Here is a 13,270-nt window from a genome sequence, read left to right as displayed (position 1 = left end):
AAAGAGCCACAAAAATGATTTGAGGGCTGGAGAAAATGCCTTCCAATGAGAGACTTAGAGCGCTCTCTGTTTAGCTTTGCAAAAAGATTCAGAGGTGACTTGATCACAGTGTACAGGTACTTTCACGGGGCAAAAATAGTGAGTACTAAAGGGCTCTTTAATCAAGTGGAGAAAAGCATAACAAGAACCAATGGCTGGAAGCTGAAGCCAGACAAACTCAAAAATTAGGCTCACATTTTGAACAATGAGGGGGATTAACCCTTGGAACAAACTACCAAGGGAAATGGTAGATTCTCTGGCTCTTGATGTCTTCAAGTCAAGAATTGGGTGCCTTTTGGGAAGACATTCTTTAGCCAACTTATTGGGCTCAATACGGGGTACTGGGTGATATGTAATGGCCTGTGATATACAGGAGGTCTAAGTAGGGGATGAAATGGTCCCTTCTGGCTTTAAAATCACAGAATCTATGAAAATAATGGAACAACCTGTAACTCTCACCCATGAATAATTGCATTTCTTATGTGGTGTTATCTTGACTCTTGTATCTTAATACTTCCCATGTAACTGTAGCCCTTAGAACATCGATCAATTGACAGAAGAATTTTTGTTAAAACATTTTAACTATTTTATTTTAGACTAGATCCCATATTTGACAAAGCATTAGGCAAGTCAAAATTTCAAACCAGAGCAGTTTTCTAATGAACTATAGCTCAGAGTATCAAATTAATTTAGTTCAGACTTTGCAGGAACATTCCCCTTTGCCTTCAGGTAAAAATGGCAATTTTCAGTCCTCCCTGAGCTCCATGTTGTATATGTGGAACATGGCTATTAAGCCACCATTATTGGAGAGTTCTGCCTCCTTCCTGCTATAAATCTTTTCTGTATCCATGCAAGGGCCAGCCACAATCTGGTCCAGTGGGCTACCAAGGGCCAGTAATGTGAACACCATCTGTATGCCAGTCTTGGCTAACAGACAGAGGAGATGTACTGCAGGGAAAAATGTGTAACTCCATTAAAGTACAAGGATACATTGTCTCTCGCTCATTTCCAGTGAAGTGAAGGCCAGTGCATTAGTGAAACTTGCAGCTTTGCTTCCAGTAGCTCTCGGCCTTGCTTTGTGCTACTCTGTGTGGGATTTCTAATCTCAGAAGGGTTACTACTGGAACCATGTGGCAGCAGTTTGTAGCCTCAGGCTTTTCATAACAGCAGTGGATGCAAACCTCAATACAACCGGCTAAGCAACCCCATTGCTCCCTCACTGCCGTGGCTCCCCCAGATCTTAAAAGAGCTCTGGGGATTTTCAAGTATTAACATCCCTCAACTTCCAGTGAATCCACACCCCAAGTTTGCTGGGTTTCCTAAAACCCCAGCATGAGCTTTGGAGCCGGGGCTTTAGCAGGACAGTGGGCTTTGGAGCATGTTGTCCAGGAATGCTGCTACGAGGGGTTAGCAGAGAGGTTTCTGGGTCCTGCTGCTGGAGGGTTGGGGAAAGGCTGCTTTGACTTGCGATTGAATTCTTCGCAGACCTGCCTGCTTGATGGGGTAGGAACCCAGCTGGCCACCCTTCAAGATGATTCACACTGGTAGTGCAGTGAGAGCTTCATCCGACTCTCTCCAGAATCAGTAGGAGTTCTGCTCTTTAGTGGGGACAAGATTGGGCCTTAGGTAGAAGAGAGGGTGTAGGGTTTTGCCCAGACCATTCACCCATTCCCCAGGAGGGAATGAGCAGCCATGGTTTGTGTTTAAAAATACATCCATGCCTAAGGCTGGATGTGTGACTCATCCAACGCTGCCTCTTCCACAAGGCTATTGTTTAAGTCCTAGTCCTTGTCAGCCTTGCAGCTTACTATGAAATGGTTGCTCTCCAGAAGCCTTGTTCTGTCACAGAGAGGCTGTACAGCACACTTACGCTGGCTGGCTTCAATTTTGGTTTTAATTTTGGTTTTCCTCTCTCACCTCCCTCAACCAATATTCTTCCTGACCCACCACCTTCAGTAGGACGCCTGGTCTAGGAGCAGACATGAATAGAAGACAGAAGGCCACCCAAAGGATGGACAGATGGACACCCTACTGCCGTGTGGCATTGGCAAAATCCAGCGTAGCAGAAGTGGCACCCAGAACGTTTGCACTTTTTTTAATGATTGGTTTGTTTTTTTGTTTTCTTTTAATGCCATTATCTAATACTTTGTGGGAGGGGGAATGAGAGCATGACTTAAAAAAAAATACAATTTGGACAGCTACTGACAACTTAAGTTTCTGAGTTCACGGGGACTCGAGAAGAAAGAGATTTTTATATACTGTATATAAATATATATGTAAATTGTACAGTTGTCTTGTACAGGGGTTGGAGTCACTGTTTGGTCCCTCCCCTCAATTTCATAGGCTGTTAGGGTTAAAGGGACACCTTGACTTCTGGAATCCAGTAATGCGGTGATGTCTGCAACTGATCCATCCTCTGGCCACAAATTGTGCACTCTCTCGCTCTCTCTCTAGCACCTCCGTGTGCATAAAAGCAAGTGTATTGCCACTGCTTGTGCTCACAGATGTGCACTCGGGGTCTCAGTCATGCAGTAGGCCAGATGCTTCTTGGGAGTTACTGAATACACCCGTCTGCCACTGGAGTTGAGGGCCTGCTGCAGTGTGCGGGATTGGGCCTTTGGGAAAGCAGCGCTTCTTTCCATCAACGAACCGCAGATAAACAAGCAGGAATGGGTGCAAAGTTCAAACCTGAACCACGGGAGGCACAAAGATAGCTCCAGAAGCAGCTGCAGATTGGGTAGTGGTGAACAACACACCTGTTGCCATCCAGACAAGGAAGACATGCAGAGCAGATGCCATATCTTGGAAATCTAGTGGCACCAAGAGCACAAGGAGGAGTACCAAGAGTAGGGAGGCTCAGTATAGGCCCCAGTAGTGCCAGTGGAGTACAGGGAAGGCACAGAAGTCCTGCATCTTCACGTATCACAAACTGATTATAGAAATATCCTCTATTCATATATTAGAATAATACAAAGGAGAAAGCATGATGTAGCTCTGCTATGCTCCTGAAGCCCCCTGCAGCCTGCTTAGTGCTACAGGGGAGAGATGAGAGCACATATGTCAACAGAGAAAGATACAGCAAGAGGCCTGTCTCTAGGAGTCTAGTTTCATCTGTCATTTTAGCCCAGGCTCATTAGGAAGGCGTTGTTCATTACAACCTGAACAATAGCTGCTCATGCCATGGGTTCCCGTGCTTGCTGTGTGTGACTATCTTCCCATGCAGTAGTCTGATCTATCACAGTTCCCACCTCCCAGGAATCTCTGTGTTCTGATGTCTCTAGTGCAAGCCGTAATGACGCACACTATGAAAGTCGTGGCAATGGCCCAGCTTGAACAGGCTGCTGCGTTCAGAGATCACAGTGACCGTTTCAGCTGGTGGTGCCTTGGCCAAAGTTAGTGTCTTGTTCGTCTCAGTTAGACACACTTGTGAAATCTGTGGAGGGACAAAATCAGCCAGGTCTGTGCATTAGACAGCGGGGGGGTACGTGGAACATGATGGGAAGCAGCAGCACATTCCTGCTTTGTGCATCTTTAGCCTGTTTGACCATGTGCACGTTAGGGGGGGCATTATTTACAGCCAGCTCTCAGATGTCAGACACATCACGCTCTCCTGCCACTCGGATTTGGACTGCAACCTTTGTACTCCACTTTCTTACACACATTCTCTATCTAAACTAGGGTTGCCAACCCTCCAGGATTGTCCTGGAGTCTCCAGGAATTAAAAGATTGATCTTTAATTAAAGATTGTCATGTGATGAAACCTCCAGGAATTCATCCAACCGAAACTGGCAACTCTCTACTACCTGCTGTCTGCATTCTGCTGCAGTAGGGGGAGCAGCTCTCTGGTGACATTGTTATCCATGTACTTTGGCTGCTTTGCTCGCAATGGGGCTGCTGTGTTATTGCATATAATGTGATGAATGGGATTTCTCGCCTCTCACCTGTACACACGCAATGTATAATCTACTCTCAGACTAATGAGAATTGGTAGACAGGCACCATTTTGTACAGTGTTCGTGTGCTCTGGGTTTGAAACTAGTCCTTATTTGGACGGTGGCAAAACTATACGTGCAATACCCCTGAAGTGTCTTGAAATGGATACTGCTCCTAGTGCCAGACATTGTGCCAGGCTGTTGTAGGGTGACCCCAGAACATTGCAGCATTGCATCGTGGCAGAGAGGCCTTGCATCACGCTGGGCTGCGTGGCTTTGCGACATGGTGTTGTGACGTAGCACACTCACAGGGTGCTGCTGTGACATCGCTTGGTGACAGCAGTGTGTGTGCTGAACTTGCATCACAACACAGCAAGTTCACGCCACACTGTTCGCTAATTAAATATTCAGAGGGGGCAGGGCTCGACTGCAAAAATAAATTGCTAATTGGATTCCAGAGCATGGGACCTTCTGAATGAGAGCAGGTTTGAAGCTGGATTAAAATGTTTGGTCTGGATTAAAAAAATCAACAACAGGAAACTCATGACAAGTGTCTCCCTGAAGCACAAATCTCACAAACCCACCATAAAGAAGAACCATTGTCTTTAGTGAACAGCAGCACCCACTGCCGGCTTCTCATTGTAAATTACATACATTGTATGTGCTCTTCTGGCTTTTCCTTTTTATACTTTGGGGCAGGTGGTATGTGTACATTGAAACGATTTGATTTAGTGTATAATGAGAAATGTCAGTTTCCTCCACTAATCCTGTTGTAGGAGTGAAGAATAAACCCAACTTTGTAAAAACTCCTTTTCTTTGTATACTAGTTTTAGGAATGATAAGCACTGGCTGCTGTTTTCACTTATAGTCACAGCCAGCACAAGCAAAAGGTTGGATGCCAGGGTGGGCTCTCTCATATGGTCTCTGAGAGCAGCAAATCTTCAGCAGCAGAAGTAGGCTGGTAGAGGTGGTCTCCACCTGTTGGCTCAGGGCAGTAAAAACCCCTAAATCCAGCCATGGTGGCTGACACTCTAAGACTCATTGCATCTTTTCTGCTGGAAACTTTAAGCCAGTGAGCTCACATTGCCTATTGCCATGTAAACCCTTCTGCAACCTTTGTCCTGCTGTCCGCCCTGCCTCCCGTCTCTCTAAAGGATGCTTAAGAAACATACCACACCTACTGTCTGCAAGTTAATAGTCTGGGCGCCTCTTCAAGAAAGCCAAGCTATTGTTTGCTTGTAGGGCCAGCCTCAGAACCTGTGGGGTCCTAGGTGAAATCTGCCAGGGGGTTGCCTTCCAGCCTGGGTCTGCTGATGGAATGGGAATCGAGCAGTACACTGCCTCCCCTTCCATTCCTGCTGGAGAAGGAGTTACTGGGTTTACATAGGGTCCCGAGCAGTTTCTCCCATGGCTTGTGCCTCACATTACTGTTTGTGCATGAGGCTCCAAGTGATTCTGTGCTGCTGGACCATAATTACAGCATAAATGTAGTCTAGCTTTTTGTGTGTTGGACAGTCACACAGACTATCCTGGCCCTGTGGCATAAATCAGTCATTCAGTTGTCCATATTAAAACTGCACAGTGGCTGCAGCTCTCTGACAGTTCTCCCAGAACTAAAACTAGAAATGTTAGCAGCAAGTCCTCCTGCAGCAGCGCTACAGTTCCCACCAGAGAACTGAGTGCCACCCTGTCTGTTGGGAGGTAGAGCCGAGCACATCCTTTACCAGCAGGAGCAGGCCAAATGCTGTTCTCATTTATGGCACTGAAGTCCATCGGTCACACCGGTGTACACGAAAGCAGAACTTTGTGCATGTCTCACCCACCTTTGTGAATCCTTCTGAATATGTTCATGGCTGTTCTGAGTGAGTGGTGAAAACAGCCAGGACAAAGAAGAGGAGGCCAAGGGCCCTACAGAGTAAGTCTACATCCAGCACTGGTCCTGTTGGAGGGGGAGATACCGTACTTCCTTGTTCACTGATCACCAGTGAAGTAAATTTGGTATTGTCTCCCACAGTGGGGTTCTGTTGACAGCATTGTTCATTAGACTGAAAGGCAGCTGGTTGGTTTTGGTTTTGTAATAAAATAGATAAACGTTGCTTTGGAGTCTTGTGGAGCTTTAATTTCCAGAGTTCATCCCCTTCCTCCGCATCTCACCCTGAGAGTTGCCTAAGCAGAGCCCTGGGAAATGGGCAGTTTCTGTTCACAGTGGTCCATGCCAATCCTTAGTTTATTCTGGTCCACATGGGGTGAGCTCCACACGTCCCTTTCATGAGAAGAGTGAAACACACCCAAGAGCTCAAAGTGAAACTTGGACAAAAGCAGCCCCTTGAATCAGCCCAGGATCACGCAAAGGCAGTGAAGCCTCAAGGAGGAAGCTGGGTTGAGCTTTGCTGCATTTCACCCCGAGATGCCGGCATTTCAGCTGTACTGGCTGTGTGGTTTGCAAAAACTCTGTACAACTTTTCATGAGTGATGTACCCGAACACATGGATGCGAATATCTAAACTGTATTCTAAGATCTATTCACTGAAATTTGGGTTATTGCTGATTTGGTACTTTATGTACCATATGACATAAAAAAAAACAAACCCTTTCTATTTGTGGACAATCCAAGCACTATACCCAGATGTACAGGCACACTTTTCTCAGCCTGTGTATTATATAATTTTAACATTAGCTTTAATAAAATACTTTAGGCAAGGCACTATGTAAGAATGTTTCCCTAGTGAACTGAACAGCAGAGCAAATACTGCCACCTACAGGTCATGGGCATTTTCAACAGTTACCAACGAAAAATGCTAGTGGTCTTTAAGGTGTTGTTCACGCATGCTTTCTCCTGCCTTATGAAATGGCTGCACGTTCTCTCACTTCCCGGAAAGCATGTTGTGATTGTGACTAGTAGTAACTTCCTGGCTATCCTCTTGTTAGGACCAGAGAATCCCCATCACCTCGGCACCCCAAACAGAATATTCAGGGCAGGTGGATTCAGACCATGTCCTTAGCAAAGTCTCTGCTGCAGGCTCCAGTACAGAGACAGATCACAGTTGTGAAGCTGGGATCTGAATTTTCCTAAGTTCAGGGTGGAACAGAGGATGAATCAAACCCCACATTTCTGTTTGCAACCATCTCTAGTTTTTAGAAGGGCTCAGTAGAACATTGGCTGTGAAATCCCAAACCCTAGGAGTCACCTGGCCTCAGTTTTCATTCCACACTCTCAGACAGGGATTTAATCAGGTGGAGATTCAAGCCCAGGCGTATTCTGCTTTTAAAAGCAGGCCATTGTTTCCCAGGTACGGTATGAAGGCAAGACTTGTATTGAGGCTGGGGTCCCTGAACACCATTGGCAGTCCCGAAGAGAGAATTACTATTGAAGCAGTAGGTGTGTGGCAATGGCAGTTCTGTTACAGATTCAAAGCAGAGCACTAATGACTATAAGAGCTGTGAGAATTTGCTGAAGTGGTATGAGAGCGAGCGAGCAACCACATTGATTTCCATAGCTGTTAGGAGCTGAAATATCATTGTGGATCTGACCTACGTTCTTTATCTGCATATTAAGGAAGGAATGAAAATGTTCAAAACTGACTAATAATTTTGCGAGCCTCTAGTTTTGGGTGCCTTTTAAAGGGTCCTGATTTTTCGGAGTGTGGGTGGTCGGCACTTTTGGAAAATCAGGCCCCTCTAAAGTGTCTCATTTTGGGCACCCAGAAATGGAGGCACTCAAATCATGTGTCACTTTTGTAAATCTTGGCCGTAGGCTTGACAGCATGTCCCTCTAGTTACCATAATGAGATCAATGGCATAGTCCATGCCTATCATAAAGCTACTGATTCTATCTCTGCAGTCTCAGACAGCCCTGAAGTAGGATCAAGTTGGGAAGCTTTTACTCACAACCAAAGTTAGCAACTTAAATTAAAAAATATACGTAATGTAAATCTGCAGAACCTGACGTGCTCAAGTGCCAATATTATGTAATGACAAATGTATTTTTCTTTCACTCTAGTTGCAACCCCACTCAGTCTCTCTCTAGTTATAGACAGAAAAGTAACTACAAAGTGGACATCGTGGGGAGCAATCTTTCAATGAGTCCAAAGCAAATATGCTCAATTTATCAGTGAAAAGGATGATTTTTCTAACTGTCAGCTCTAGAAACTCCCCCCTGGGATCTGAAAGTGCAGCTGTGTTAGTTCTGCCTCTGACATCACTACCTGTAATTACGACTGCCAAAGTCCAAATTTAGTTGACAGTTTAGCTGATGCTCCAAGAATCAGACTAGAATCCAGCTCTGTCTGTCAGGGCTGCTGTGGGTCTGCAGAGCAAACAGGAATAAAAATAGGCCACTTACAGTACTCTTCCCAGCAGTGACATTTCCAGGAGCCCTTTCATTCAAATTTAATTTTTCTGAATTTTGAAATAAAAAAAAATACATCATTGACCTCTTGGCCTCTCAAAGCCTAGGCCCTGTAATCAATTCCCAGGTGCAAAAAAACAGACAAAAACCCTGGACGAACTCCAAAAGCCTGTGTTAAACAAGAGAGATGGATCAGCAGAAGTCTCACAAATTACTTTGGAAAATACCTTACAACAACATTTCCTTTAATTAAAAAAAAAAACTCTTGTAGAAGTCCAAAAATTATATTCCACCTAACAGGCACTGGACTGCATGGTTATGCACAGCTAAGCTGTTCATGGAACCTTAACTTTGCCTGGCTCCACTAGCAACGTTCGTAGCAGGCCCGTGTCACCTGTTTTGTAAGCTGTGATGGTTTCTTATGTTCTTCTTTTGAATGAATTATTTTAAAGAACATTTTCATTTTAAAGGGGGTTAAGCCATCCATGCCAATAGGCTGTGGCTAGCTTTAGTTCAGAAAAGCCTTGGGATTTGAAGAGTTTGGATATACAGTTAGCAGTAAGTGTGTATTACAGCACAAGTATATACAGAGCCAGCAGCAAAAAACTAGGTTGACGCTGAGGTCAGGTTGCTTGGTGGTATGTTGTCCGCTTGCAGCATGTTGAGTTGAGCAAAACTTCTGCAAACCAGGATGTGCCCAGCATTTCCCTCTGTCAGCAAGGGCCCAGTACACCCCATTAGCATATGTACCTTTACTGTGCCAACCCCACAGCTGCTGAAATGTACAAGCTCTTCACCTCCTTTTACAGCCCATTCACTCTCACCCACAGGATCCCAGCTCACTCTAGTAGGTTGTCTATCCCACCTCCCCTGTGTTCCTCTGGAGCTGACAGTAGCCAATAGGAATTATTTGGATACACTCCAGGTGCAATCAGTGTAGTAGGAGTATCTGCACTAAATGGTGGAGGCAATAGCTGGGCCTGCTTGGTAAAGGTATGTTTGCAATATGAGGACATGTGGGTTGCATCGAGATGTGTGACAGCTATGATTATATGAAGAACTCTGTTTTGCATCCTCCAGTATGTGTGAGCAAAGGGAAGAGCTGCATGTGTACCTTCAAGATCCAGTATGCAGAATTGTGTACATCACAGAATAAGGAGGGCCCAGGAGGGTTATTACAAAGGGTATTATCTGTAGTGAGCTGGGATATGACAGTAGTCTGAGCATTTACTATCTGCCTGTACTTCAGGTAGCGTGAGTGTGGTCAGTGTTAGGTGTAGCTGTACTGAATGGTCGATCTGTAGATTCCTTTGAGGTGTGTGACAGAGCTGTGCCTGTGATGTGAGGAGATCTATGTTTTCCCCTCTTGTGTGGGAGGAAAAGGAAGAGATGCATGTTCCGGACGCAGCATGTGTCATTTCAGTGCAGAATTGTGGAGGCTATGCTGATAGCAAGGCATAGGGCTTTTATTACCAAGGATATTGTCAGCAGTGAGATGGACTCTGAGCATTCCAATGGTTAAGTGGAAGTGTAGGTGGAGATGGTATCGTGTAAGTGTATGGGAGCTGAAAAAGGCTGGGAAGTGGTTCTTAAGCTGTACATATGTAGTATGCTTTCTGGGGAGTTGGCTATGAATGTGAGTGTTCGCCAAGTTCTGGACCCTCCTGAATCTTATGGTGCCAAGAGCCGGTGTGAGTAGTGCCTGTGTGCATATCAAGGCACTGCTCAGAGAGGATAGAGGGAAGGTGACATGGGCAATTTTCCTTCCCAAACACTTTTAGTTCTTTAGTAGTATTGGCTGGAATCCCGTGGGTGAGTGTGAATGGTCTGTAGAAGGAGGGGAAAAGCTTGTACATTTCAGCAATGATGGGGTTGGCAGAGTTAAGGTATGTGTGTTAACAGGGCCTATTGGGGCATTGCTGAAAGAGGACAGAGTTAAGGGTGCCTGGGCCACTTTAACTCTGCATTTCCTGGTTTTCAGAAGTTTGTGTTTTGCTCAACTCAGTGTTCTTCAAGGGGACGACAGACCACCAAGCAACCTTAACTCTGTGTTAATGTAGTTTCTTGCAATTTAATTTTGTAGGGTTTAAAAAAAACAAGTATCAGAGGGGTAGCCGTGTTAGTCTGGATCTGTAAAAGCAGCAGAGAGTCCTGTGGCACCTTATAGACTAACAGACGTTTGGGAGCATGAGCTTTCATGGGATGCATCCGACGAAGTGGGTATTCACCCAGGAAAGCTCATGCTCCAAAACGTCTGTTAGTCTATAAGGTGCCACAGGACTCTTTGCTGCTTTTAAAAGAAACCAGGAGACAATAATGATGTTGTTCAGAGTTAGCAGTTTTTTAGGCAGTTGTACTTGTCTTGTCCTGCAAGTAGTGTACTTAGGGCTTGTCTACGCTGACAATTTTACAGCACTGCAACTTTCTCGCTCTGGAGTGTGGAACCCCCCCCCCCCCCGAGCGCAGCAAGTTTCAGCATTGTAAAGCACCCGTGTAGACAGTGCACTAGTGCTGGGAGCCACGCCTCATGGAGGCTTTATTTTTATTTTTTTTATTTTGTAAGAGCGCTGGGAGAGCTGCTATGACTACACGAGCCCTATTAAAGTGCTGCCAGTGTAGACTAGCCCTGAGCCAGCATGCCTCGCCCACCCCTCCAAACCCATCAACTGTGCCTTACCAGCCCTGCTTCAGGACATCTCTCCAGCTATGCCCCTGACCCATTCACTGCACACCCCCAACCTGTCCCCTCCCCATTGCAAGCAGGGAAGCAATTTCCCCAAAGCTTTCACGCCCTGGTCTACAAATGTTTCTATTGCAGTTACCTCCCATTCCTGTAATCAGTCACCTCCAGTTCCTGGCGTGAAGGACAGTCATGTTACAGTGGCATAGTGTTCAGGTGCAGGATGGTTGAGATCCACTGGTCACTGGCAGAGTTGTGGAGCTGTAGGGGGTGTTGAGTGCACTAGCCGAGCTGCAGATTGTCATGCAGGATTGTTAGGGTTCACTGGCAGAGCTGGAGAGCGCAATGGGCTGGTGTGCAGGGGGTTGGGGTGAGCTGGCAGAACTCAAGGGTGCCATGCCTCCCTCACCTTACCACCCAATCTCTCTTTCTTCCTTTACCATCCCATCCCTCCTCACTGCAGCCCCAATCCCCCGCTCCCTATTCCCCCACTCCTTCGCCCCCTAATATGCCTCTCTTCCCAAGAAGCATTCATGCATCTAATGCCCCACTCCCACATATTTTGATTACATCCCCATCAAAATGAAATTGCCACCCATGACTCACAAATCGTAGCAACCTCCAGCCACTTAATCTAAAATGCTTTTTGTCTTAGGGGCTGTGATACATTTATCTTTAGCTAGGTTAATTGAAGGGTGACTTCACACCCATCATTCTCAAAGAGATCTGTGATTCATCCAGTCATTAGTACTTCTTAGTTTAACCATACAGGGCGGCAGAAGGAAAGTGGTTTGTTTAGGGCACCTATAACTCAGGAAGCCTTTGGTCAAATGACACCAAATTTGAATCACGAACACTACCCCACATCCCCATGAGGCACACCAGATTTCACAGCAATCTGGTTAACTGTACAGATTTTAGAGCACTTCCAAAGGGCAAGCTTTAATGCATATAAAATGACAGGAATGGAAACTCTCTAGCTATTTGTATTGGTGCATGCACAGTGTAAAAATGGACACACTCTCAATATGGCTAGGTAGCAGTTCTGCAGAAAAGGACCTAGGGGTTAAAGTGGACGAGAAGCTGGATATGAGTCAGTGTGCCCTTGTTGTCAAGAAGGCTAACGGTATTTTGGGCTGTATAAGTAGGGGTATTGCCAGCAGATGGAGGGATGTGATCATTCCCCTCTATTTGATATTGGTGAGGCCTCATCTGGAGTACTGTGTCCAGTTTTGGGCCCCACACTACAAGAAGGATGTGGAAAAATTGGAAAAAGTCCAGCAGAAGGCAACAAAAATTATTAGGGGGCTGGAGCACATGACTTATGAGGAGAGGCTGAGGGAACTGTTTCGTCTGCAGAAGAGAAGAATGAGGGGGAATTTGATAGCTGCTTTCAGCTACCTGAAAGGGGGCTCCAAAGAGGATGGATCTAGACTGTTCTTAGTGGTAGCAGATGACAGAACAAGGAGTAATGGTCTCAAGTTGCAGTGGGGGAGTTTTAGGTTGGGTCTTAGGAAAAACTTTTTCACTAGGAGAGTGGTGAAGCACTGGAATGGGTTACCGAGGGAGGTGGTGAAATCTCCTTCCTTAGAGGTTTTTAAGGTCAGGCTTGACAAAGCCTTGGCTGGGATGATTTAGTTGGGGATTGGTCCTGCTTTGAGCAGGGGGTTGGACTAGATGACCTCCTGAGGTCCCTTCCAACCCTGATATTCTATGATTCTATAAAGATTTAATGGGTGCCATGTACTATCTTGGATAAACATAACCAATTGAGACCATTTGGACCCAGATCACATCAGTCATTTGATCTCTAGCTTTGTACAACCCCTGCTTCCTCCAAACTGGAATTTTTTTTAAATGATTATTTTTACAAAGCTTGTATCTCCAGAACCCCTGGCTCAAATGACTCCAGATTTGGGTCTCTAATCCTACCCTGCACCCTCCTGCGGCATACCATATTTCAAAGAAATCAAACTGTGCAGGTTGATTGTAGAGGACTTAGAAAGGTTGACCTTTAAACAGTTGACTAGATGCAATCTTAACTACCGTGGTGCTACTGCACTTACTATAATGTTCTCAGTAGTAAGAGTGATCTTTAAGCCCCATTACCAGGCAAATCCCATAATATAATGTTCGGGGTTTAGGTGGTTTATATGCAAAAATACAGTTACTATGGGCCTCATTCTTACAAATGACTGTACCTACAGCCCTGGTTTGCTCACTTCTTACCCAGCTTAGCTGAACAGACATCTGAGGGGGAGCTGCCAGCAG

General features: G+C 45.6%; 1 protein-coding gene across 2 annotated transcripts in view; it reads left to right on the top strand.

Annotated features, from left to right (window-relative positions):
* SMOC1 (SPARC related modular calcium binding 1) overlaps nt 1-6,074 on the top strand; it is a 184,413-nt gene extending 178,339 nt beyond the window's left edge. For both annotated transcript variants that reach the window (XM_045014174.1, XM_045014172.1), the window contains exon 13: nt 1,996-6,074. In XM_045014174.1, coding sequence (XP_044870109.1) covers nt 1,996-2,012 — 17 coding nt within the window. In that variant the 3' untranslated portion in view covers nt 2,013-6,074. The remainder of the gene's footprint in view (nt 1-1,995) is intronic.
* The last annotated feature ends 7,196 nt before the right edge of the window (nt 6,075-13,270 follow it).

The sequence above is a fragment of the Mauremys mutica genome, chromosome 4 (assembly GCF_020497125.1).
Source record: "Mauremys mutica isolate MM-2020 ecotype Southern chromosome 4, ASM2049712v1, whole genome shotgun sequence".
Lineage (NCBI taxonomy): Eukaryota > Metazoa > Chordata > Testudines > Geoemydidae > Mauremys > Mauremys mutica.
This window is presented reverse-complemented; position numbering and strand designations above follow the sequence as displayed.